This window comes from Lates calcarifer, linkage group LG1, assembly GCF_001640805.2.
Source record: "Lates calcarifer isolate ASB-BC8 linkage group LG1, TLL_Latcal_v3, whole genome shotgun sequence".
Classification (NCBI taxonomy): Eukaryota; Metazoa; Chordata; class Actinopteri; family Centropomidae; genus Lates; species Lates calcarifer.
The window spans coordinates 9,846,030-9,871,164 of record NC_066833.1 but is presented as its reverse complement, the minus strand read 5'-3'; the positions used below and the strand labels follow the sequence as shown (position 1 = coordinate 9,871,164).

The 25,135-nt window shown below is 41.8% G+C and overlaps 1 protein-coding gene across 3 annotated transcripts in view; it reads right to left on the bottom strand.

Moving 5' to 3' along the window:
• hdac4 (histone deacetylase 4) overlaps positions 1-13,471 on the bottom strand; it is an 88,477-nt gene extending 75,006 nt beyond the window's left edge. For 2 of the 3 annotated variants that reach the window (XM_018682258.2, XM_051070053.1), the window contains exons 1-3: positions 13,353-13,465; positions 8,986-9,105; positions 3,124-3,385 (exon numbers count right to left, since the gene is read on the bottom strand). In XM_018682258.2, the coding sequence (XP_018537774.1) occupies positions 3,124-3,145 (22 nt within the window). In that variant the 5' untranslated portion in view covers positions 3,146-3,385; positions 8,986-9,105; positions 13,353-13,465. Of the gene's footprint in view, positions 1-3,123; positions 3,386-8,985; positions 9,106-13,352 lie in introns of all 3 variants that reach the window. The other variant, XM_018682257.2, reaches the window with a different exon arrangement.
• Between the last annotated feature and the right edge of the window lie 11,664 nt (positions 13,472-25,135).

Below are 25,135 nucleotides of genomic sequence, written 5' to 3'. Positions count from 1 at the left end.
CCAGGACACAAAAATACCCACAGCTCTGCATTTTTAGTTCAGCACAAACATCCTCAAAGCACTAATAACAAAATCCTAGAAGAAGACATGGCTCCAACACTGACCAGAAAAACAAAACAGTGAAAATCACAGCTGTAAAAGAAGAGACTTTAATCCCACCTAATGACGTTGCAGGGCTCCATCAATCACAAAGGAGAAAACAATAATAACGGTCTTAGCTGGCATGAGCTGCTATTGTGCTGTCAGTCCTCTCCATCTTTTCTCCCTTTCTCTCTGATACTGAGTAATCTCTGGGATAAAATCGACACATGAATAATTCACCACCATCTGCCACAGATCAGCGGTCTGAATAAGACTCAGAAAAGTGAGGAGGTGCGCTTCTTGTGTTTATCTTAAAAACCGACTTCTCACAGCTGCCCCCCACCCCCACACCCCCACCCAACCACCCTCCATCTCAGCACTGCATGGCTGCAACGACTGCAACTCCCCGCATACCGACCGGCTACTCTCAGAAACTGCAAATGAAGGCGATGTGTTTCCTCTGCTCTTTTAGTTTTGGTTATGGTGGAAGGGTGTGAATTAATCTTGGGGTCGAGAGACGGATGAAAACCCACATGCAGATACAGTAAACAGAGGTTTGCAGGATGAAACAATAACAGCTGGACTGTGCAAAAAGAAGAAAAGCCCAAAGGAACACCCAGGTTTTAATGAAAGTGAGATTTCTGGATCTAACTATGCAAACATACACAAAGAACCCTGCAACAACTATATCACCATGGATGAGATCAGAAGAAGAGGTTGGGATCGCTCCAAAAAGTAAAAACACGACTAAGACTAGTACACAATAAGAACACATACTAAACCTAGCATTAGCCTTGTTTTTGGTCGGACTGTACAAGCCTCAGTGGGGTTTAACGAGCTCTACAAGGCCTCCAGCAGCAGACGGCCCCCTCACTCTGTTTGGGTTCCAGGCAGGGGAGCCGCTCTGCATGACGATTTATTGACGCAAGATCCCCCTCAGCCAGGACCTGCCACCGATTACTGCCGCTGGAGGAGAGGAGGGGAGGGGAGGAAGAGAGGGGAGGGGAGGGTCTTATTGGGATGAGAGAGTTTGTCTGTGTGTGTGTTCTAGCTCTGGCTCCAAGGCCATAAACCCAGTCCCAAAATGCCAAGTAGCATGTCAACATGCCAGCCTTTGCCACCCAAGTTTAAGTCAGACAAAAGGCCCTTCAGTGCTCTAAAATGGTGGTTTAAGAATAGGAAATGATGATCAGTCATATATGGAAAAGGGCTTAGCAATACAGCTCAGACTGCAGGGCGACAAGGGGAAAATTGACTGCTAACAGGAGGTGAAACGGAGGAGTGAAAGCTTCATTCTTAATTTCAGAGCTCCTCGAGGTGGAGAAAAGTCTGGTAGCTCTGGAAGTGTTTTGACTTGATACATAATTTCAGCAGAGCTATTCCTCATCTATTTTTGGCGTTACTTAGGAAAAGTGGTGTGTGGAGAATCTGACTTAGTTATGAATCATAAGAAATAGGTTTCCCAAAAGTGGGATTATGTTTATCCATCGACTGACTGTGAGTATAAAAGGTTCCCTCCCTCATCCAAATGAGATGAAAAACAGCTGTGATTGCACAATTGACAACTGTGGATTCACGATGGGACCGTTTTTCCATTACCTTAAAAGTGTTTTTTGTCTTTGAAAGCTCAAGCAAGTCAGATCACGTCTATGAAATAACCAGAAAACTGACAAAGGTGAAACTGTACTCCTTACAACTCTGAAAATCTTCAGGGATAATAAACATCTTGTGAGAAATGAGAATAGACAGAGCATGGAAATAATAAGAAAAGGAGGGAAATAAAAGAGGAAAATATGGCCCACTCCAAGGTTCAGCTTACATAACATTGTATTTCAGTGAAAAGAAGAAGAAGAAAATCACAGACATCTTTGGCCTTTGCTTGTGTTCACAGCTATCTGGACGGCCTGACATCCACTCTGACGCAAACCCCCCTGGCCGGGATTCAACCGCGTCTCTACTCACAGCTCAAGAGAAAAGAAGGTGATGCCAGCAGCCCACACTGCGCCACACAGGACTAATACCACCGCTACAAGTAATCAATGGCTGTGACATCACGACGCTGAATACGACCAAGACAGCCAAAGCATGATGGGTAACGGAGGGCACAATTGGCCTTTTGTCCATTTTAGGTCACTGGTTAAAAAGAGAGGAAAGTACAGATCTGCTTCACGGTTGTGATTCAAGAAAAAGGTCACATGGGTGCACAGCAGGGAGTGTGCAAAGAGAAACATTCGTAGTAAAGATTTGAAAATATTTGAACACAAATGTACATGTAGAAATCCTTCATCCTAATCTGAAGAACGACTGTGAACGAAAAGAGGAACATTTCAGAGCTACACTCATATTTTTGTGCGTCATTTTGTTGTCTTGACAGCTTTGTCTCTTGGGTGAACGTTAGTGCAAATCAATTAAACAGACCATAAAAATCATACTGAGATAGTATCTCAGTATCTCCTAGACACCACTGTGTAAGTGCTGTTTAAACAATGCAACATGCTGGAGTTTGTGGCTTTGACCGATCTCTCAACTATATTCATATTCAGCCACTGCTTCGAAGACTGAAGAGCACTCTCAGAAAATGCTAAATGAAAACAGAAGCTCTACATTTTCAACATTCCTGCTCTCTGTAAATCAAAAAATTCTTCGCTCTAACAAGGAAATCTCTGACGAGGTAGCGGCTACAACCTAAGTCAGTTCCCTCTATTTCTGCTAATAATCTTCTTCGAAAGTCAGCCTTCTGGAGACACACTACAGTCTAACTTAGCCTGTAATAACGTCACCCAGATGTTAAAGGAAAAGGATGTGATCAGAGGCAGGGTTTCACTTTCCATTTTTGACTGTTCTAACCTGATAAGTAGGTTTAGTGGTTAGGTTTAAAACCATGTTGGAACGTTTTGGCCTACACGTATACTAAGAATGAAACTGCCGGTCACCAGGAGCGTTATGCCGTATTTACAACATGACTGTAAAAACACTGCACATGCACTGACAAGGACAAAAGAGTTCCTGTTGCGAAATACTGTTTTGTTTTTCTCCTCTTACCTTGTCGGCTGTGAGAGCTCATTGTTGTGGTTGCTGGTGCCAGGCAGACTTGACAGGGGAGGAGAGGTGAGCTGTGAAGGTGTCAGTGCACCTCCGCGGTGGCTGTAGTGACCACCATGTGCTTCCCACAGAGTCGCTGCTGGTAGTCGGAGGTGCCGGGCCGAGGAAGGAACAGAGGCTCAGGGCTTCATCAAACCGAGCCACAGGTGGAGACCTCAGTGGTGTGTGTTGTGGCAGGATTCCTTCCAACCAAACGGCGAGGCTGTGAGAAGTAGATGCAAAAAATTATTGGTATAGAAGCTCATTTACCTACTGAAGCTGTAATATCTAAACTGATGGGGCATATTCTACATCAGTGGTCATCATGAGCTGAACCTTGGTGGTCCTTATAAATGTTTGGATCTGATTTGATGTTGGACATTGATTATAAATGTAAAGTATCAGCCCCATCGTTAATAAAAAATCATTTGATTTATTGTGGACGAGGGAAAAGACAGTGATGTAAAACAGCTCTGGCTTCCTCCAAGTAAAAACTTGTATCACGTCTGGTTTTTATAAAACTGACTTTGGTTTTCATTTGAACTGTTTGGTTTTACTGAAATCACAGCAATGCAACAGCTCGCCTTGTAAGTCACTGTCAGTGCTGTTACCACACCCAGATAAAGCTTCTGACTTCAGTCCAGCAGCTATAGAAGTTACATAAACTTATGCTCTTGAGAAAAATTTCATCATGGGATGTGACTTTGCAAGAGTTTCAACATCTGCCAGCGTCTACTGACATGACTTCGTTTTTACTTTCACAGCTTGCGTGGTCAGCTGGGGAAGTCGGTGCCTTCATAAAAGGCTCTTCCCTGAAAATGAAATGCAAACAGAGGCCTCCCGAAGGCTTAGACTCACCTCAGAGTCAACAGCAGAGGAGAAAGAGGAAGAAAACTTCTCATACTGTCTAGTGTGTGTGTGTGTGTTGTGCAATCAAAACTGCAAGGAGTATGTAAACACACACAAACACACATAGAGGGAAGCCTCTGGCTATTCCACTCTAACCAGCACAAACTAAACCTCCGTCCCATCCAACAGGTGTCAACATACCTGAGCACAAACAAATGGTAAGGAGAGCCGCAGCCACAGGAGCTGTGATTAAGTGTGTACGTGCTCCCCTCTCTCTCTCTCTTTTAGACAAACACACACACACACACACACAGTCTCTTTGCTGTCGCCGTCACTTTAAAGCTGTTGAACTGAATTACTGTCATATGAATGAGTTCAGTGGAAAGAGGGTGCAAGCTTCACACGGCCAAATAAAACCTCATGGAAACACGCTGCTGCCAGGATTCTCCCGGGTCTTACTTCACTTATCAGGAATTATCGTAGAAGAAAAACAGTCCCCTAAGTGCATGACAAATGTAATGGCAGCCGAGCTTAATAATTAGTGTGTGGAATGTGAGGAAATAAAGGCATCATATTGGAGGAATAATCAGATGCAACAAAAAAAAGAGCTCCATTTGTGCTCCCACCGTCTCGATTCAACAACACTGGAGTGCAGACTCTCTCTTTCTGAGCTTGAGAAAATAAACATCACTGTGTACAAGTGCTACCTGAGCATTTCTCACTCACTCTGATACTGGAGCACAGCACCTCGCAGCATCCTTCAGGCAAGAGGCAAAATAACCAGAGGGGAGGTTTAGATGTCTGTGTGAATGCCTGACACAGCCACATGCATGCATTGACAGCCAGGAGAGGAGTAGGGGACTGATGGATTTGCTATATAAAGCGTATGAGGTGTGTCGACCGGAGGGCAGCGTCCGTATTCTCAGATCAAGCCGCCTATTTTTGTCAAAGCGGTCTTCTGTCACACAAGAATTGAGACTATGCTTTTACAGCTTGTCACACTCAAGTCAGCAGTGACCTCAGGCAGTGAGTCCTCACTCTCTCTGCCACACACAAACAAGAGAGCAGCTCAAAGAGAAGCCAAACCTACTCCTTTTCTAACGCCATCACCCTGTGGTTTGTGGCACTGGTCTGCTGTCAGCTGCGCGGCTCTTAATGTTCCCTCCATATGAGTTCACTTTTTCTAAAAACTTGAAACTGTTCTTCAGGGATCCTATTAAAAAGGAATATTTGTACAACACTGCAGGTATTTTTCCTGCGCTGCAGAACCATAAAATCTACCACCTGCATCTCTTCGTGCATCTCATTTCCACAGATTGACGCTTAAGATTGGATGAGATTTATGGTGCCCGGTGCAGTAAAGTTTGAATCTGGAAACGTTTCATGGCACCTGAAAGGAAAACAGCTCTCAGGACCCCTTAATGGACTTCATTTCCCAAGCACTCGGAGCGCTGCCGGGAGTAATCACGATGGCATAAAAATAACATGTGGTCGGATAGTGAGCAGTAAACAACAATTAAGAGACCCCTCACATAGCTCATGAAATGAATCATTGAAAATGCACTTAAGCCATGAAGACGGCCTCAGCTTCTCAGCCTTAATTGACTATGAATTATTCAGCTGGTGAATGGGATTAGCAGCACTGCTAGTACCCTACTGACTGACATGTTCCTGATTTTTCTTTGTTATTGGCAAAAATAGTTGTGGTATCATTTTTAAAAAATGTATAGAACCTGGAAACTCCAAAAGAAAAGCACTGCATCTCACTGCTGGCAAGACAAGAATACTGTTCCTATATGTTTATGATGTTATTATGTTTACTGTTTAATGTGTTTATGTCACTGTTGCTTGTTAAAGGCATGAGGCTTAACGTCAGTGTGACACAGGTGACATGAGAGTACAAGTGTGTAAGTGGGAGAAACCAGACAGAGGAGGGTGAGCACACGGCCGAGAAGAGAAAGTGATGCATTAACTGACATGAAAGGACCTGCAGTAACACAATACTCTCTGTGGCTTGTTTGCAAGTGAACGAGGCCAGCTGTGACGGCAGGACATCACATCAATCAGCTGCTGGTTGAACAGGGACAAGGTGACAAGACGAAGGAGTGCAGGCATCAATTGGTGCAGAGGGATCATTTTTCCTGTCGCTACAGAGCCCTGACAGCCTGAGTCTGAGCAGGTAGGAGCTCAAACACACACCAGTGATGGATATGATGTAAACCCAGTTCCAGTTTTGTGTGATAACAGGACAGGATAATAAAGAAAAGTAAAGAAAAGTCATTATTACACTATAGGATGAGCTGAGCTGGAAGAAAATAGAAGCAACACACGACACATCACATAACTTTGCCAAGGCAGATGATGGGCGTAAGAATGGAGTTAAAACAGGGCCCAGCCTGTACTTCATCACCTCTGATATGACATCTGAGCCAAAACACCACATATTAATTGTTCTGCTGCATCCTTATGTAAATAAACTTTTCTCTGTAAGCCAACCAGACTGGACTGAACCGTTCATAATGGAATGCAAATGAGGCGAGCATTTAACATGTTGATGAGAAGTCGGGCACAGAAAAAACATGCGACTACGCTCGAGACCTGTCGCTTAAAATGCAAATAAAGACAAAGACATCCCATTCAAAATTCTTCCAAATGAGTCATTTGGAAAATACATTTGTAACACAGATCTGTGCTGGGTTCTTGTTCTGCTTTGATGCAGATTCAGATGCACATTCACAGCTGAATGGGGGGAGGTTATTAAATTGTGTTATTTCTAAATAACAGAACATTATAACTGGGCTTGTGTCAAAATGTGAAACCTCTATTTCCCCCAACTTTGCAACACACAGCTCCCTCAAATTCAAAGAGTGGCTGGAGGCACAGACAAAAAAAATGCCTGGAAATCCACTTCCTCTGTATCATCTGCCGAAGTTACTGGCAGGCTGAAATTTATAATCTATATATAGACAGGGTCTCGATTTGGCAAGGCTGCAGCACTCATTTCATGTGCTGCCCTCTCTAGATGTGGCAACTAACCTCAGCATGAAAACCAATGTGTCCTAACACCAATAACATCCTGCAGCTTCTGTTGAATGGCTTGGTCAGAACAGTATTATTAATCTCATGCCTGAAAGTGATGGAAGTAAATTTACTGAGACTGGCCATCAGACTGCCTTAACTCTGAAGTATGTTTGAAGTTTCAGGTTGGGGGAAAAATACCGGAGAGTGCCATGTTTCCCTGTGAGTGTGCATTCCTGTGAGAGCGAGAGAGAGATGTGGGGTTGGGGATTAAAATTTGTGGCTTCAAATATCATGGCACACCATGATTAAACGCTTGGACCAGCCCTGCCTGTTGTTATATAAAAGTGAGGTGAGGGATTTTCGGCTTCAGACTCCTTATTTATGACTGTATCATGGTGAACATTCACAGACAAATGTAGAAATGTTTTTAGATGGCATGAAATTAGGCGCCTCTGTGTGATGTGTTGTTATCCTGGCAACGAAACACCAACTATTCTGAGTCACATAAAAAGTAGGAAGTCGCCTCTTTCCATGCAGTGTGCACAGTCCTGTTATAACAGAAGCCCACTCTACTTCCTTTTCTTTATTGCTCACATCCTTTCAGTATCACTCTCACCCTTTATCTCATATATTGCTCTAGCTTTCTCTCAGCATCACCATTATTATTATCCATCACACTCTCCCTTCCAGTTGAATTAAATGTTAAACGAGGATGGTTTTTGGATGCAACACAGTTTTGTGTGACTAAGTGTAAAGTTGCTTTCACATGACCAGGACCACAGAGGAAACCCATTTTTCACAGAGCCCGACACCTCGAAGACACACTACGACTTCACACCAAACTGCTGAAGAAAAACTGAGCTCAGATTATTTCAACTTTGACCTGAACCACTTAGTTCCTCTCATTTGTCGTCACTGTCTGACTGGCTGCTCTACAGTTAGATGCAGCGGCAACGTAAACCGTGTGACTTTGCATCTGGTGGTGTGAAGAGAGAGCGTGTAGGGAATCGAAATCCATCAATCAGTGAGGGGTTGTTGTGAAAGATGTGTAAATGTTGACTATCACATAATCTTACAAACTGCTCTGTGATCACTGAAAGGTCCTTAGAAGTTACATATAGGGTAATTGGGCAGATTTTGGGTCAGGATAACCTATCCCAACACATGTGGGGGAGTGTTACTGATTCAAGGTTGGTCTGAACCAGTTATCTACACCTGGTGGGCTGTAATGTGAGAGCCTTACTTATAATAATAATCTTAATGTTACCAACTGGACCTGAGTCCCCTTATTTGAGAATTCTAACTCAACCCCAGATTGTCGAGCTGCAAAATGTATAAGCCACAATTATTAGATAACTGCGTGGTCCTGAATCTTGACTGATGATGGTGCAATCTTACGATCAAAATATTACAAATCAGTTAAATCTGTGGTCACGTCTGTGATTTTTAAAAATCAGTTTAGATTTAAAAATGTTATACTGTGCACCAAGCCTTAGGGAGCAAACTACAAACAAACTGATGCAGCTTTCGGAGCAGGATGCAATCTGGGATATTATATCTGTCCATGTAATCAGCGATGAGGGCAGACACAGTGTGAATATACACAACAGGGTCTTACCCAACATTAGTGCCATGAATAGACTTGATTGATGACCATTAGAATAACCTCCTCGACATGTCCACTAACAAGGATGCCCTCGCTAACTGCCAACCTATGTGCTAACTGAGTTGGGAAGCAGGACGGGTTCAAAGTCAGGATGAGGTCCCATCATCAGCACAAACAAGCTAAAATGGGTTTATTATTGGAGTTGTGAGGCACACCGGGGTGTAAGGGGGTGAATCTGGGAGAATGACTCTCAGTCATGAACTCATTGGGTGACCATGAAGGTCAACACAAGGATTCAACAAGCCTCAAATCACATCAGTTGAGGTTGAGAGCGTCAGTATAGTCACCCATTAAAAGCTCTGCATCCATTTTACTTGTTTGAATCTTTTCCTCTTGTCTGCTTTCACTGCTTCTCTGGCCTCCTGGCCAATATCCAACTTCCTTCCTTTTATTAACTTGCAGAAAGCCTGATGAGAAAAAACAAAGTAACTGTGAAATGACTGATTTAATTTACCTTTACGTTTCATGCAAAAAATTAAAAATAAAATTCAAACTGGTAACAGATTTGGTTGATGTAAATGACAGTAAAAAGGCTGTAGTGAAGAGCTCCCAAGTTTCATTCAAACTCTGTTAGCAGCTTCTCGAGCAGTGTGTGTAATGAAGACACAGACGAATAAATGATCAGAGGATGAGAACAAAGATGCAGTAATACGCTGGATGGCTCTGGGCTGAGGGGAAAACCCTGCCAAGCAGTTTACAAATTCCCGCTGGGTGAACGTGTCTGTGCATTACAAGGTCCTGTCACCTTATTTGTCCCCGAGCACAACACTGGCATTAATAAACCCCATTAGTATCCATTAGCGTGACAACATCCACAAAATGTCCACAAACAAGCAAACTTTCCCAGTGCCAGCTTGTGCTAAATGATGGGAGGAAGTTGGAAAGTCAGGCCTGAGCCCTGACAAAGCACAATGGCACTGGGCTAAATGAGCTTATTAATGAGATTACGAGAGGCTCACTTTGGGACAAATAAAAAACAAGAATAAAGTGCTCCCACACTTTGGTTAGAGAGTGAGATGCAAATTGGCGCATGAGTTTAACAGTGTAATGGTTTGGATCTGATTCAGAAAGCATACATTTGATTACAAAATTAAATATTTTTTAAAAAGTTAAGAACAAAATACCATCAACAAACCCTTGCTGAGATTCAGTAACAGTATGTGTTTAAAACTATATGCAATGTGGAGAATGTAACAATATTATCATTTCAATATTAATAGTTAATGTTACTTAAATTTTCATGGTTAGGAAGTTGTGTTTGTAATGGAATAAACTCCCAGTTTACCACAATATTTCTGAAGGAGAATTTCAACACAAATTGACTGATCAGGAAATTTAATCTTTCTCAACTGCTGCCTTTAGATAAAGTACTGCACCTGGCTTTGTTGAACACTCATAATTTACAGGCTGTGAAGGTGGCTTTAGTTTGCTCAGTGTTGAAAAACTGCAGTTACAGTCAATCTGAATTCAGACTGTAGTAACTGATTCCGGTGTTGTGGTATAAGACGTGATCCATTAGACCTCAACATCTGCAGTCAGATTACAGCTGTGAACATTTCCTGTCTGTCTTCACTGTTAAATAAGGCTGAAGCTAACACCCTGGACAGATCACCAGTCACCACCCTGCTGCATCCAAAAGTTACAGAGATTACAGACAACTTCAATTGCACAACCAGGTAAACTCTGGGTATTAATGATGATGACAGATGGAGAACTAAAAGTTAAAAACAAGAAGTGACGAATTTTGATTGACAAGACATTAAGTGGTAAAAGATAAAGGAAGCAGCACTGATTTAACCGTGTATGACAAACACTTTAATACTACGAAGCAGTGAAGGGAAACAATTTCCTTAGGCTGAAATTAATCTGATTAACATATATTGATAATTACACACAACTCATGAACCCACTAATCTGCCCAAAATTTGGCTATGTCAAACGGGTTTTAGACATTGCAGGCATCCATCTACTCTTTCTAACATGTGTGAGTCAGAATCCCATAATATATAATTAGTAGACACTGATGTGCATGCACACAAACTTCAAATGTAAAGCTGTTTAATTTTTTAGAGGTTTTCTTAGAAGACAAAATTCACATTAAACACTATCTGTGCATCTTTATTTCCTGGATCCATTTTGTTGTTTAATTGTGCAACCAGTGTCCAAAACATGTTTCAGGTGGTAGTGTTTATGTCTCAAAATCAAAGAGGAAGAGCTACTTTCTACTCTCAGATCACGTTGGACATGCCATAAATAGCACTATCGCTAATCAGGAAACAGAAAAGTGACTTGTGTCATATTAAGAACACAACAACTCTTGTAAATAAACATCACATATGAACACACCATAGTGGATTTCAATAACTGCTTACACTTTGTTTTGGATGCCAAAAGCTGATATGTGCTACTGATGTTTAAGCTATGCATTTCCCCCTCATATCTGATGTTACTGCAGTGTGGAGCTATCAGAGCATAATGTTGAAACTTTATCTTAAAGAGATTCAGGGCTTCTTGAAACGATCATCTGTCAGATCTGACAAAACAAAATGGCGGGGATCGGTGCGTTTTATATACCGGCCAATAATGACGTTCGTGCTCGTGCACGGTTAGATGAAAGGTTATAAAAGGGGGCAGCGGGAGCGCGAAAGATGGAACTTCCGGTGCACGCTAACGCTACGCGGTGGAGACGGAGCAGTGGCGGACTAACAGCCTGAGAGGAAACGGACGGAGGAATATACTTTTAAAAAGAAAGATTGTGACCCAGTCCAGGAGAAACACCCACGACAATATGCGGATTTCCAGCGGTGGAGGGACCTCCGGGGAGCTGAGAGGCCTGAAAACAGACGCGGCGGCTGCTGTCTCTGCTTGACAGGTCAGTAATATGTGCTTTGCTGTGTTTCACAGAGCCACTGCGAAGTAACGCTTTGTGTTTGCCTGTTTGTTCTTGGTGTAATGTTAGTAAGACTATGAGGAAAGTTGGAAGTATTTCTCTCTGCGGCTACTATGCTAGCTCTGAGAACCAGTCTCGTCCGCTCTGCGTCTTTGCTTCGCTGCAGTTAATGTAACACTCGACCTACGTGCTCTGTCCTTGTATGCTGTTGTGATATATTGTCCTTAAAACGTTTGTGGGGGTTTATAGATATATAGACACCTGAAAACCTGACAAACAAGTTTGTGAGCACAGTGGGATTTTATATGCAGAATTGGAAATGCTATGCCAGATGCGGCTAGCATCCTTGTTAGCTAAGCTACAAATCTACAGGAGCTGTCTTCGGTCAGCTCTGTAAAAACAACCTAACAACGCTTTTTACTCAGTTTGTGTTGCGGGTGCTGTTGTTCCCTGGTTGTTGTGTTATATCAGGTTTATTTTTGCTTCAACTATAAGAGAGCGGACGCACTCGATTCCGCCATTTTGCTTCTCGGCCGGTTGTGAGTATTGGTTGCCATGGCGATGCGCGTCCGCGAGTTCAGAGGGGGCGGAGCTTCTGAAGGAGCGCTGAAGAGAAAGGGGTGTGTTTGTTTTGTTACTGAGTTTGAATACCAGCAGTCTTTCTGTCTTGGTTAAAATACAGATGGCTTCAATAAGGAAGAATGTAATTTAGCACATCATCCTTAAAGAGAAGCACTCTGAGCCAGTTTTTTTAGGGCCGCTGTGACCTTGCCTCTGTGGGGCCTGGAGTTTACAAGCGTGCACCCGCAGCGTTCCTCAGCTTGTAATGCTGAGGGAATAGTTTCCGCTAGCGAAGGCAGGAGTCTCACCAGAGCCGGGACACGGCCCTACTGCTGCTGCTGCTGCCGTGGTGTTTACACTTCATGAAGACACAAGTTTACACCCAAAGCTGTGGCAGCAGCGGTTCGACCTCAGCACAAACCATCCATCACACAAATACTGCTTTCTCCCCACGTACACACACACACAGAGGCAGGCACGCACGCACGCGGAAATCTGTACTCATTAAAGTCAAAGTCTGGTTGTGTTTATTAGAAGAAATACGTGTGGAGGATCGTTTGGAGCATGGCTAACGTGACATTAATGGAAGACAATTGCACCAATACAGTTCCTCTACATGTCTGACGTAGTTCGCTGGTAAACAAACCACTGGGTGACAAAATTCCCCACTACATCTGGCAACTCCTTACACCAACCTCACACTCGGGAGGAAAACGGTATGAAAGTATGGCGCTGTGCTGCAGCACAACTTATAAAGTGAAAGTGAAAAGTTTGGAAAATAATAATTATTGCCGTTCGCTGTCCTTAAAAGCCAATACCCCGACCTGACAGCATGTTTCAGACGAGTTTAAAACTATTCAGCTAACACTGAGATTAAAAGCCGTACGTGCATCGAGCAGCTAAGGTCGTGGAGAAACAATATTACACAACTATTTTAACATTTTAAAGCCACACCAAATTGTCAGCATTGAACGACAATGTCTGTGTTGCGCAACACACACACTTTTCTTCTCCTGATTATAAAATTCGATACACACTCGCAGAAAAAGTAACAACAGCGGAGTAAGACTGACTTGACTTCGATGAGGAAAAGCGCAGAAACCAACAAGATAAACTCTTATTTTTTGTCATGTTTCTCTCTACTCGCTCGAGTCAAAGAGAAAGCTGTAACTGTGTTAAATAAAGAAAAAAAAGCAACACTACCTGAGCGCAAATGGCTGGTTTTTCTCCCAGTCTCCGAAAGCATCCACAGTGCAGGGTTTTAGGACCCGTCGGTACTGTAAAAATCATTCAGCCAGCAGCTCCGCCATACTGAATTAATCACGTGTCGAACAACCTCCTGTATTTCCGTAGGAGGCGGGGTCTGCAGGACAGGATGACTGACAGCTGAGAGGAAAATCAAATCATTACAGTGAGAGTGGATATATGAATGAAGTCTGTCATTTAGTTTCCTGTGTTGTTTGAAGCAGCCACACAGGCGTGTATCACTGCTGTGGGACACACTGAGCCTCTAAAATGTGTTAATGCATCTGTAATAATTGAGGTTTGTGTGATGGTCCTGTACAACCATCGTCACAGTTTTTGAAATGTTATTTTATATGACTGATAGTGAACAGGGAGTTACTGTATTATTATTATCCATGTTATTACTATAATGTTTACACTCCAGGAAGTGGCTGACGCTCAGTAATGATCCAACTTATTCTAAAAGGAAATTCTACAGGGACAGATGTATACTGTTTTTATTCATCCTTTATTATAATAGAATAATAAAAGTGCAACATATTTTGTTTCAGTTTAGTGTCAGCACACAATACATTTTCAGTTTTTTAAAGCCCATAAACCTTAGTTTGAAGTCATCATAACTTCAAATATTAATGTTCAACAAAACTCAGTCTTGGCTGTTATCTTCTGCATCTTTAAAAAGTTAAAAACTCAGCTAATCTGATTCATCTGGACTGTGCAGGGAATTTAGCATTACTAAATTCTGATTGGTGTACAGCAGAGAAAACAAAAACACAGATATATAGATATATAGATAATTGCATGAATGAAGTTATGAAGCTGACTGAAAAAAGACATTTAAAGGAATGTCACAAACATGTAATAGAAAAGTAATAAGATGGAACACATTCCATAGATTTTTACATGCATGCAACAAACGCCAAGGTCCCTGCGTACTGAAACACTCAGTGTGACTCCACTGACTGAATATTATAATTTTCTTTCTTGTTTAGCCTCAGCCTGGCTCACCATTTTCTATTTAAACTGGTGATTTCCAGGCAGCTTTTTCCAGGGTGACTTTCCACAACTGCAGAGAACAACTTGTTGCATTCAGCAGTCGGTTTAAAACTTAGGTGGAGAGACATAAACCAACAGTAGATTTTCCAATTGAGAAAAGTGAGACTTGTATCCTTTATGTGAAGCATAGTGGTGTTGCATCGCTGTTGGTGAAGAAAATTAAAATCTGCCCCCTGGAAGAAAGACTACCTCTAAAACCTGACACCATTTAAAAATCATGATAGCTGAAAGAAGTGTTAAAAGGCAGATTCTTCTTCAGGGACATGTTGCATTAGTTAGAAAGCAAAAGCTGTAATAATTGAAACTTGTAATAATTGAAATTGTTGCATGTGCACAAGCAAGACAATGAAACCATCACCTGTGCTAGTGCTTTTGATTATCCATATTCTTGCTTCATCTGCTGCACAACAAGTGAGAGAGATTGTTTCAGAACAGTCATAAAACTATTTAAATTCCTCTGCTGAATGATGGGAAATACTGGATTTCCCTGTTTTTACTTTGAATCTCCATTATGCATCTTTAATAGAGCAGCTGCAAACAAGTAGAGGATAAACTCTAAATCTTCAGCTGTTGCGAGCATAATCACAAGTGGTTTTTGATATCAGTATAGAGTTCCACACAGTAGATCAAAATAAGACAAAAATACTTTTTTTCTTGGAAGGAAATTATTTTAAACAGCCAGTAATTCTGTCCATGAAGAAGCCTTTAATTATCACATCACATCTCCCCCCAACTTTTAATAAACAGTTGTCAGCATAGGAGTAGTGGCACATATCTCGCAGCTTAAACAATCAGTGACAGGCCTTGCCTTGAAAACAAAGATGACACAATATCAGTGAAAACAAAAAATTGTTGTGAATCTCCTCATCCCCTTCGCTACACTACGCATCTGCTTATTATCCAAACAATCGGTCTGGAGCTGAATGTGGGGACTGGACAGGAGGAAGACGGAGCGAGTGAAAACAGTGGAATTAGATGTGAAATATAGATTGACAAAGAAATGTGATGAATTGCAGTTATGTGGTAACGACTGTATGTCCTTACATCACTGACATCCAGCAGCGTTCAGTGCTCATAGTGAGTCATCCAAAGCTCTAATGTGAGTACCACACAACAGTGGACTGTATTACCGCCAGGCTTGAGAGGACACCTGATGGTCCCAAAATTGTAGCGACAGTAAGACTGGAATTGTGTAAACACCGACTCTCTGGCTTTAAGAGCGGGGGCTCATCTGAAAAGAAATGGAACAACTCAACCCAGTGGAGCTGGTCTCTAAAGAAAACACTGACAGCATAATAAGTATCCACTCAAACGGGCCTGTCTACATAAGCAAGTAAAGAAAGCTGATTTGAAAGTAGATGGGACGACTCAACCCGGCCACACTGTCCTCGAAAAGGAGACCACTGACAACATAATAAGTATTCTCTGAAACCTGTCCATGGCTGTAAAACAGGATGTATTCAGAGTTTATCTGCTGTAATGAAAGAAGATGCAGTTCACACATGATGCCATACCATTCAGTATGATATACCACCAGCTCTTAGGGCAATTACAGAAGACTGTATTAGGCTACCATTTTCTTGTCCCTCATCCAGTACTACTGTACCACACTCTACTGCCACCAATGTATATCAAAGATTTAAATTTAAAAATTCACTTTTTTGAGTTGTGAAGTGCTCAGTGTTTATGTAATTTGCAATGGGGTTTCATTACATTGCATAATGTTCCTGATGTAAACTGTACTGGCTCTTGGTGTCAAGCACTGAAAAGAAAACAGCTGTACCACAACAACACTTTCAGAATCAGAATGTCACTTTCTGTTTTGTTTCATTTGACATAGAAAGGTGACAAAAGTAAGTTTGAATGACAAGAAAATGAGGCAAGAGAGACTTTTTCTTTCCCCCACCTGCGTTGACACCCATCTTGTGAGTCTTGTCAGGATTGCTGTCACCTGTCTGGGCTTCAGACAAAACCTGTGACAGAAAATATAGGTTTTTATTGGGGAATTTATCTCACCAGAATTGGAGACAAAGGGAAAAAACCTAACTATGACAAATCTGAATGTTGTTGCTGTTAGAGACCCTGCAGCCATGCTGTATATTTTGACGTTTTATTTGAATGCAGCAAAATAAAGTTAACATAGACTGAAAATTTGATTGTATAATGTTGAAGTTAAGATTTCTGGGGTGTAATGCGAACAGTGTGTGGACATTCACAGAGTAAGGTGGGCAGGATTGCCTGAACTTTGACCAGGCCTAACGGAGGCATTGCAGCTGGGTAACTTTCATTCACAAGTCTAAAATTCTAAATACTGTTTGTTGACTCTTTTATGTATATATTGCTTGATCCTCCACTGTCCACACACTCCTTTTGATTTTTGAAAGCTATACCTTGTCTGTGTTTCTTTTATGTTGTACTTGTGGAGTTAGATTAAGGGTCCTAAACACGTTTAAAGTTAGAGCCATACTGTACCAAACAGAACACCTAATCCCCACAGAGACTGATCTGAAATCATTGTTAAGTGGGCCAGAAAATCATAAAGCCCATGGCTTTATTTTAGTTTATGTCAAGAAAAACAATATGCATTTTATGTTTGTTGCACCAAAATACTAATAAGCCACAACTAATTCCTCTCTGCTGACAGAAGCAGCTTGTAAACCCAAACCCTGTCGACAGCCCTCGAGAAAACGCCAGTACAGGCCTTTCAAAACACCTGCTTCATCAAATCTAACTGCTTTTCTTCCAAACACGACTGGTAATTCTATTTGATCTCCCAAGTCATCCAAGATCCACAGGAAATACACACTGTATGCCTTCATTGTAATATTGCTTTGACAGCAGTGGATGGATTTCCTGTACGGTGTGACGGGAAGATCGATTTTTCCAAACCCATGATAGCAGAGCGTTCTCCAGAGAGCGCTGGAGATAAGCTACCGTTGGCACATTCGCACCCTGTAGGTTAATGCAATTGAAACGAGGAAAGAGGAGTGGAGGGTAGATGCCAGGGCATGCAAATGTGGCACACGTGATAAACAGGGGAAATTTGCTGGTACACTGAGCAGAGTTTTACTTGTAACTCTTTTGGCATAATCTAATAATTTTGCTCTTTTCCATTATCTTATTTAATTTCAAGATTTCAGCCACCCACAGAAGAAGGGAAAAGGCTAACAGGGCGTGTGTTTATGCATCCAGCTAACTCAATTAAGGCCCAGGGTTTTAGCCCTTTCTGTCGTGAACGCTCAGCGCGTTGATGTGGCCCAGTGGTCCAGCACAGAGACGACTTTCCTTCAGATTCAAGTGATTTTTATCTAAGATTGTGAGGGGGGGAAAGGTTTCTGACTATGCGAGTTCTGCATGATTGCATACTGATTGCTAGATGTCAGTTAACACTGTGGAAATGGGAAACAGGCCTGTAGGCTGTGATCTGCTCCTCTGTTATTTCAGCTGTCATAGTAAGCATACTAAAGAAGACAGGGAACACTTATTCACCTTCTCTTATACTGCTTTTTTAGATAGTTTTTTTAAGATAGATTTTAGATTTAGATTTCCTTAGATGCAGGTTTAAAAAAAGGATAATAAAGAGGAAATAGCAACAGCTTGCTGAACTGTACATCCTTCCTCCACAGTTTAAGGTGCAGTAAGCGGATAAGACGGATTAATTGCATCCAAGCCACAAAACACTAGCCAATCCTGTTAAGCCAGGCCAGGCTCGGTGGCAGTAGTTCAGATGTGTACGGTTTCAGCGATCCCCTCGTGGGTCTCCTTGACACCGAGGATCCCTCAGGTGGCTGTTATCATGCCCGCCTGCATTTGTGCCATCTCCCCATTGTATATTCTCCTGTGTCTTTCATACTCTTCCCCTTAGTTTTTTCAGTGCAGCTCATAAGACTCTGCTGGCACGGACATGGACAAGTACAAGTAAAATGGTTTATACTCATCCGAGCCAGGTGAAAATAATTACTGTAATGGTAAAATCTTTCTCCAGAGTATAAAAAATGATCTGTGATTTTAGTCTTTCCCCCTGAATGTAAATTCTGAACCCCTGTGATAATGAGACATCACTGACTGGAGTTACATCCATTCTGCTTTGCACAGTTGCTCGATTCATCCTCCCAGCAAAAGAGTGAACAGTTCAGCCTCTCACTTTTCACTCTGTTCTTTATCTTATATTTTTCATTAGAATCGGCTTAAGAGTCCAGCATTAGAAGATGAAATCTGTTGTATTAGTGGATTAGGCGTGTATTTGTTCCAGTCCCTTGTTTTGTTACAGCAAATTTTGGTCCCATCGGTGGTTCTGAAAACCCACGCAGAACCTGAAACCTGAAAAGCAATATACAGTACATTTTATCATGTCTAAGCTTCAAGTCAAAAGCTTTACAGAGTATGTGGAAAGGGCTGCATGCTTGTCCACAAGCCCACACAATAAGCCTCCTCTGGGCCTAAGAGGAAAAAAGGTGTGGAGAACACTTCCAGTAGACTCAAAGTCCTGTGACAGTGTGATAAACAGAACGCAACTCTAATGTGGCGTCGACACCAACACATTACTGCAAAGGAAGAGAGCTTGAGGGATGATGATGAGGTGGTGAAGACACTTTGATTCTTGCTCTCACCACAGTGCAATCTCAACACCAGATGTGAGCAGCATTACTATGGTAACAGTGGATTATCATCTGTTACATAACTGGTGCTGTGCAAATAAACCCGCTGGATAAAGTGTCACATTGTGCAGGTTTTTGTCACTGGCTTGTACAGTATACGCAGGACAGATTGCGTTGCATTAGTTCACTGATGCGTAATTTGAATAACAAACATATTAGTGAGCATTGGTGCCAAATATGCACTTATTGTGCCTTAAGAGGGTTAAGCAATTGCAAATGTTCAGTTAATAAATGTATAAACAGACATTAAAAATCAAATTAAATAAGTACTTTGAAAATCAAATCGATAGTCCTGGAGCCCTGCAGCTGTGATTGGACCATTTCATTAATTAATGTAACCCTAAAACTTGTGAGATAAGAATGATTGAGGAAAATTTTCTCATTCTTCTGTATATATAATGCATTTGTGTTTGTAAAGTTACCTCTCAGCTGTCAAAGGAATGCCTGATTCATAACTGCTCAAGCCAGTTACGGATGTGTTTCTTTCTAGTTATTCACCTGGAGAATATGCTGAACCTGTAGGTGAGATTTCTACAGTCAGAGTGTTTATCTGCAGCTAAAACTGTTCTATAAAAGTCAAGATTATCTCATACATGCACAAACCCCTGCAGCGCTTCCACTCTATGACTCTAAATCAGAGTCTGATTGTCATGTGGAGTGACCTTTGGAAATAAGAGCCACTCATGTAATTTAAACTCAAGATCTGCATAGTTCAACTTCAACTGCTAATTGCATAAGTGGCTCATAAACTGTAGTACATACAGCAACATATTACATAGAAAGCTGTAGGTATTTGCTTTTACAGTTTAGTTATATATATATATATATATATATATATATATATTTATATATATATATATTTTATATATATATATATATATATATATATACAGTGGCACTGTGTGCTCACCTGTTACACACATGAGCCTTATCTGGACTGAGTGAAAGCAGTCATACACAACAGTTGAACACCTACAGGGAATTTCACCTGTGCACTCCAGTCAGCGCTGAAAGGACAAGTGTAGCTCTCACTCCTAATTACATCCGTCACCAGTGAAACCTTGTCCCTTTTGTGCCTTTAGGTTAAGCACTTTTAATGTAGAGCCACATGAAACGTCTTGATTGTGTTTTCAAATCAGGAAAAGAGGAAAAGAGGCAGAGAACCATTATTCACAGCGAGGTAGTTTAATTTAAGCAACCTGTTTAGTCCAAAGCTGATCTAGTTAGACGTGATGAAAAGTTAAGAGGTGACTAAATATTGTACAGTTCATCCTTAGAAGGAAGAGGGTTGAGCAGATGAGGAGACTCAGTGGGGAAGAGGGTGCAGGGAAAACTTAACAGGAGAAAACGGTTAGTCGCAGGCACGAGGAAAACACGGGAAATAACTCTAGCATGCAAAATACAGCAGCAGCCGAGGCAGCGACTACCAAAGAGATTGGTGGAACAACCTGGCTGATGAGTGAGTGAAGAGCTGGGGCTCCTGTACCTCTGGGTTGATGAGTTGATTGGAGACAGGTGTAGAGTGGAGGTGAAACAGGGGCCAGGAAACAGCCTGGTTGCAGAACTCAGGACGTGTGATATCCACATTATACTAAAGGGTTAGGGTTACTAAAACACCTCTGGTTTAGTTTAGGAAATGCTCCTGGTTTTGGTTAAATGTTGAAAATGAAAACAACTTATCTTGTGAATGAATCCAACACTGAATCTGTCTGACTAAACTCTGGCTCATGTGTACAGCAGTAGAGGCAGTGAATGGCATATGAGTCATTCAGTGACTCATTTTTCTATTGGCAGCCCTGAAATAAAAAAATTCCAGTTTATATTCACTCATTCCACTTTCCATTTTTTACATTTTCTTGTTACGTGGTATGCATCTTAACCTTCAGGCAACTGAAACACCGCATAATTTATTTCAAAAGAATTCTTGAATTAAGCACTGGGTTTCAGGCAGAGCACTGAAGTCATTCTTGCATCATTGGATAAGCATCAACTGTTTTATTAATGTGTTATGAACAGTGGCTAATTCATCAGCTGCTTGGCTACAAGCTGACTAGTTATGGATTGGTGCTGCAGATGTTGTACTGGACCGCTGTGGTGAAGAGGGAGCTAACCCTCACCTATGGTCATGAACTGTGGATAGTGATGGAAAGGAGGAGGATACAAGTGGCCGAAATGAGTTTCCTCTGCAGGGTGGTGGGGCTCAGCCTTAGAGCTAGGGTGATGAGCTCAGACATCCGGTGGAGGCTCGGAGTAAAGTCGCTGCTCCTTGGCATCAAAAGCAGCCAGTTGAGATGGTTCGGGCATCTGATTAGGATGCCTCCTGGGTGCCTCCCTTTGGAGATTTTCTAGGTAGGTCCAACTGGGACGAGACCTAGGGACCTAGAACTCGTTGGAGGGATTATATATCTCATCTGGCCTGGGAATGCGCCAGGATCCCCCAGGAGGGGCTTGAAAGTGTTGCTGGGGAGAGAGATGTCTATAATACTCTGCTTAGCCTGCTGCCACCGTGACCCGATCCCTGATTAGCAGAGGAAAATGGATGGATGGATTCATTGAGCAGAGCCTTTCTCACCAAATCAACCTGTAAATGATCAGTTTCTCTGAAAAAGATTCAGCCTTTGATTAGATTCACCAACTCACCTTTAATCCTCTCTTTGATGATACATAATCACAGACTGGTGAGGTGATCAGATTTTGGAGACAGTTACATGGACATTTGCAGAGAACTTCCAGAAATAACACCTGTGAATTTTTGGTAAGGTAACTTTATTCTCAACTTAAAACTAGTACAGCCCAAAATCAAATTAAAGCACCACTCTCACTGAGCTAATTAAATCACTCTTCTATGTGATGAGTGTTTGTTTGCTTGTTTTGAGTGTGGAGACGGTAGCACAGGTTCTACTCAGCAAGGTGAGCGAGCCCAGCAGGAGAACGACAGAGTACATCCTGTCATGGTGGGGGCTTTTGCTAATTGTTTCCTGGAGACCAGTGGCAGCCAGAGACAGCCAGACCTAATTAGGGGTTTTCAAACCATCCAACCTGCCAGACAAAGTTGTTCAAACCCAATGATATTGTCAGAAATGTACAATGTACAACAGATGACACATACTGTTACATAATGGTCTGACAGCTGATTGTACGGAGGCTGTCTTCTATTCTGGAAATAAATACTGTGTGGAGTTTTTGAGCTGTAGAATGAGACACCACCCCCTTTTGGTATTATGACCTTTTCCCTGTGTACACTACCAGCATAAAGCAGAGCCAGAGCGAAAACCTTCACAAAAGAGTAAAATGTAGAAAGGAAAGCAGGCTGTGGAAACTCAAATCTCTCAGTTTACCTCTTAAAATTAAGTGTTATAGTCTTCAGAGACCCTGAACTGGCATTGGCACTCAGTAAACATTGGTGAACAGTCTGTAAGCCAAGCTGTATGCCAGCTGTTGTGTGCCATCCTGCCACATGTCCTTTGAAGTGCCATAGCCAACCAGGCTGCATGAGGAATGAGCCAAGACGGACTGAGGATGCCAAATGGCATATCACTGCCATGTCCGTACCCTAACAATAAAATGTAATCGATCTTTGAAACAGCAGCAGTGTTATGGGTAATACTGCATTACATGTCTGACCAGAATTTTCCCCTCAAGGACTGTGAGCATTATTAGACGGGGCACACGTACATCTGGTGAGTGTACGAGACTGGCATGTTCAGAGGAAATAGCAGTAGGCACAGCGGTCTCCACAACACAACAGGACCCCTCTTTTCAATTTCCTGCTCCAGTTTCCATTCCTGCTTTATTTCGTGCAGGGACCTGTAAAGTGGGATTCGCAAAGGAAGAATGCAACATTTAGCAGATATGGCACCGCAGAGCACAAAACAAGGAAATTGATTCTGTCAAAGGCAATATTTGTGATAATGATCTCAATAAAAACATAGGGTGATTTCAAACAGGGTTAGCAGGATTCCCTCTGGAGGCTTTACTCCTAACACAGCAGAGGTCTCTAACTGGCTTTAAAACGAGCGCTGTACACTTGAAGCTAAATACCAGGCTGTAACTCGATGTGTATTTTATTTCCTCCTTCAAACTAAAGCTTGTCTTTAGAAGTTTAACATCAGGCCTGAGTTAAGCAGTGTTGATGTACATTTTTTTTCTAGTTTGATTTAATAGCCAGCTAGTCACATGTGGGTGGCAGATGTCTTTACATCCAAGGCCAGTGTTTTCATGAGCTGTATCTAATGAGTTGTATCCACAGTGTCAGAGAGGCTTTCCTCTGAACTAACATGTACCACTAACTTTAACTTTTTTAAAATTCTGAATTTTACTGTATGCTAATTAAGTATAAATAGGAAATAGTATGAAAAACCACTTGTTGTGTTTGTTACATGAAAAACAGATGAAAAAATGTGTTGATCTGGACTTTTTTTGGTCAACAAACTATATAGTGCAACACTAGCCAAGTTTTCATCCAAATTTAGCACAAATAACAGAATTTCCAGAAAATTAGCAAAAGAAAATGTGACTTAATGCACAATTTCACTGACTGCTGTTAAGCTTATTTTCCTGTTGGGGACCATTAAACCATCACAGAACATGAGGGTGGAACCACATGACGTAATTAGGTCTGATGTTTTCATCTGCCACCACTTTAGTCTCTCCACTGGAGGAAACACTTCAGTGGTCGTTTAAGTCACATGATTCATGTGCATCATAATTAGTTGACCAAGTGTGTTTCCATTGCACTTCATTTTGCTGTTATTGATAGACCAACTTTTCCTCCTCAGCCAGTCATAAAAACATTTTTTAAATATTTGAGACAGGTGAATGAACGTTCCAAACAGAAACAGAACTTTTGTACAACTACAGCAATTTCTTGTTGTAGACATGCACGCAGTGATTCACACATTTTTTCTGCAAGCTCATATCAGTGAATATATTGGCCCAGCTGATCTGTCAGTATAGCTTTGAAAAAGACACAACACACAGTTTTGTTAGGGCAGTGCGTTCATGCGAGAGTGTGTGTGAGAGAGAGCACGTGCTTCACTAATTAGACTCATAAAAGTAACACACAGCAACATGTTCAGCAACCTGGATCACCACATCTGAGGTTGCCACGGGAAACAGACACAACAACACCCAACAACCACTTATTAGTCTAATTCTTTACAGATGGTATATTTGTGAATAGTTTTTTTGACACCTCAAATTTTCCAATGCCCTTCAATGACACCCTGGAACCATGCTGTCAAAACATGTATATGATATTTTAACACTAAACTGAAGACATAAGTGATTGACCATGATGTATATGCGTCCATAATGATGCTTATTTGTGATTCTGATCATTTTGTGTTGCTACATTGCACTAAAGTTGTACTGACACCTGGTAAAACCTTAAGATCTGTGTAGCAGAGACTGCTGGCTTCAACAGCCTTGGCTCAGCTGGAAACATTCTTATAGTATCACGTTGCAATTTTTGGAATGAAAACATTCCCCCTCCATTTTGGTAGGCTCCAATTCCAGCGTCCCACCCCACGCAATTTTTTTAACAATAATGTTTTCCTGATCTAGTATTTCAACTGGGAAGATCTCAGCCTCATTGCTGGAAAGAGGAGAAAACACTCCCACTTTCTGGAAAAGGAGTCATTTAAACACTCATTGTATGTCAGACCAGGTCAGAGCATCAGACAAAAACGTATGTAAACTGCGAGTGTCCCGTCACACACACACACAGCCAGAGTGTATACCAATAACGAATTAAAACAAGAAAGCAAGATGCTAGCTATTCTCTCTACGACTTTGGAAAACTGTCGCAAAAAGTAACTGTTCCATCTTGTTCTCATAAAAGCTGAGGGCCTACTATGGAGCAGAGACAGCATGCAGCAGTTTGTAATCACCATCACTCTGCCTCCATGACACAAAGGGGAGACTTCCGCCCAGCAAGCATTTGATTAAAGCAACAGCGGAGCGTCAAGTCTCATCTCTGTGCCGATGCCGCACACGGCGTGGAGCGGTTGTGCAGTTTGAGCAGAT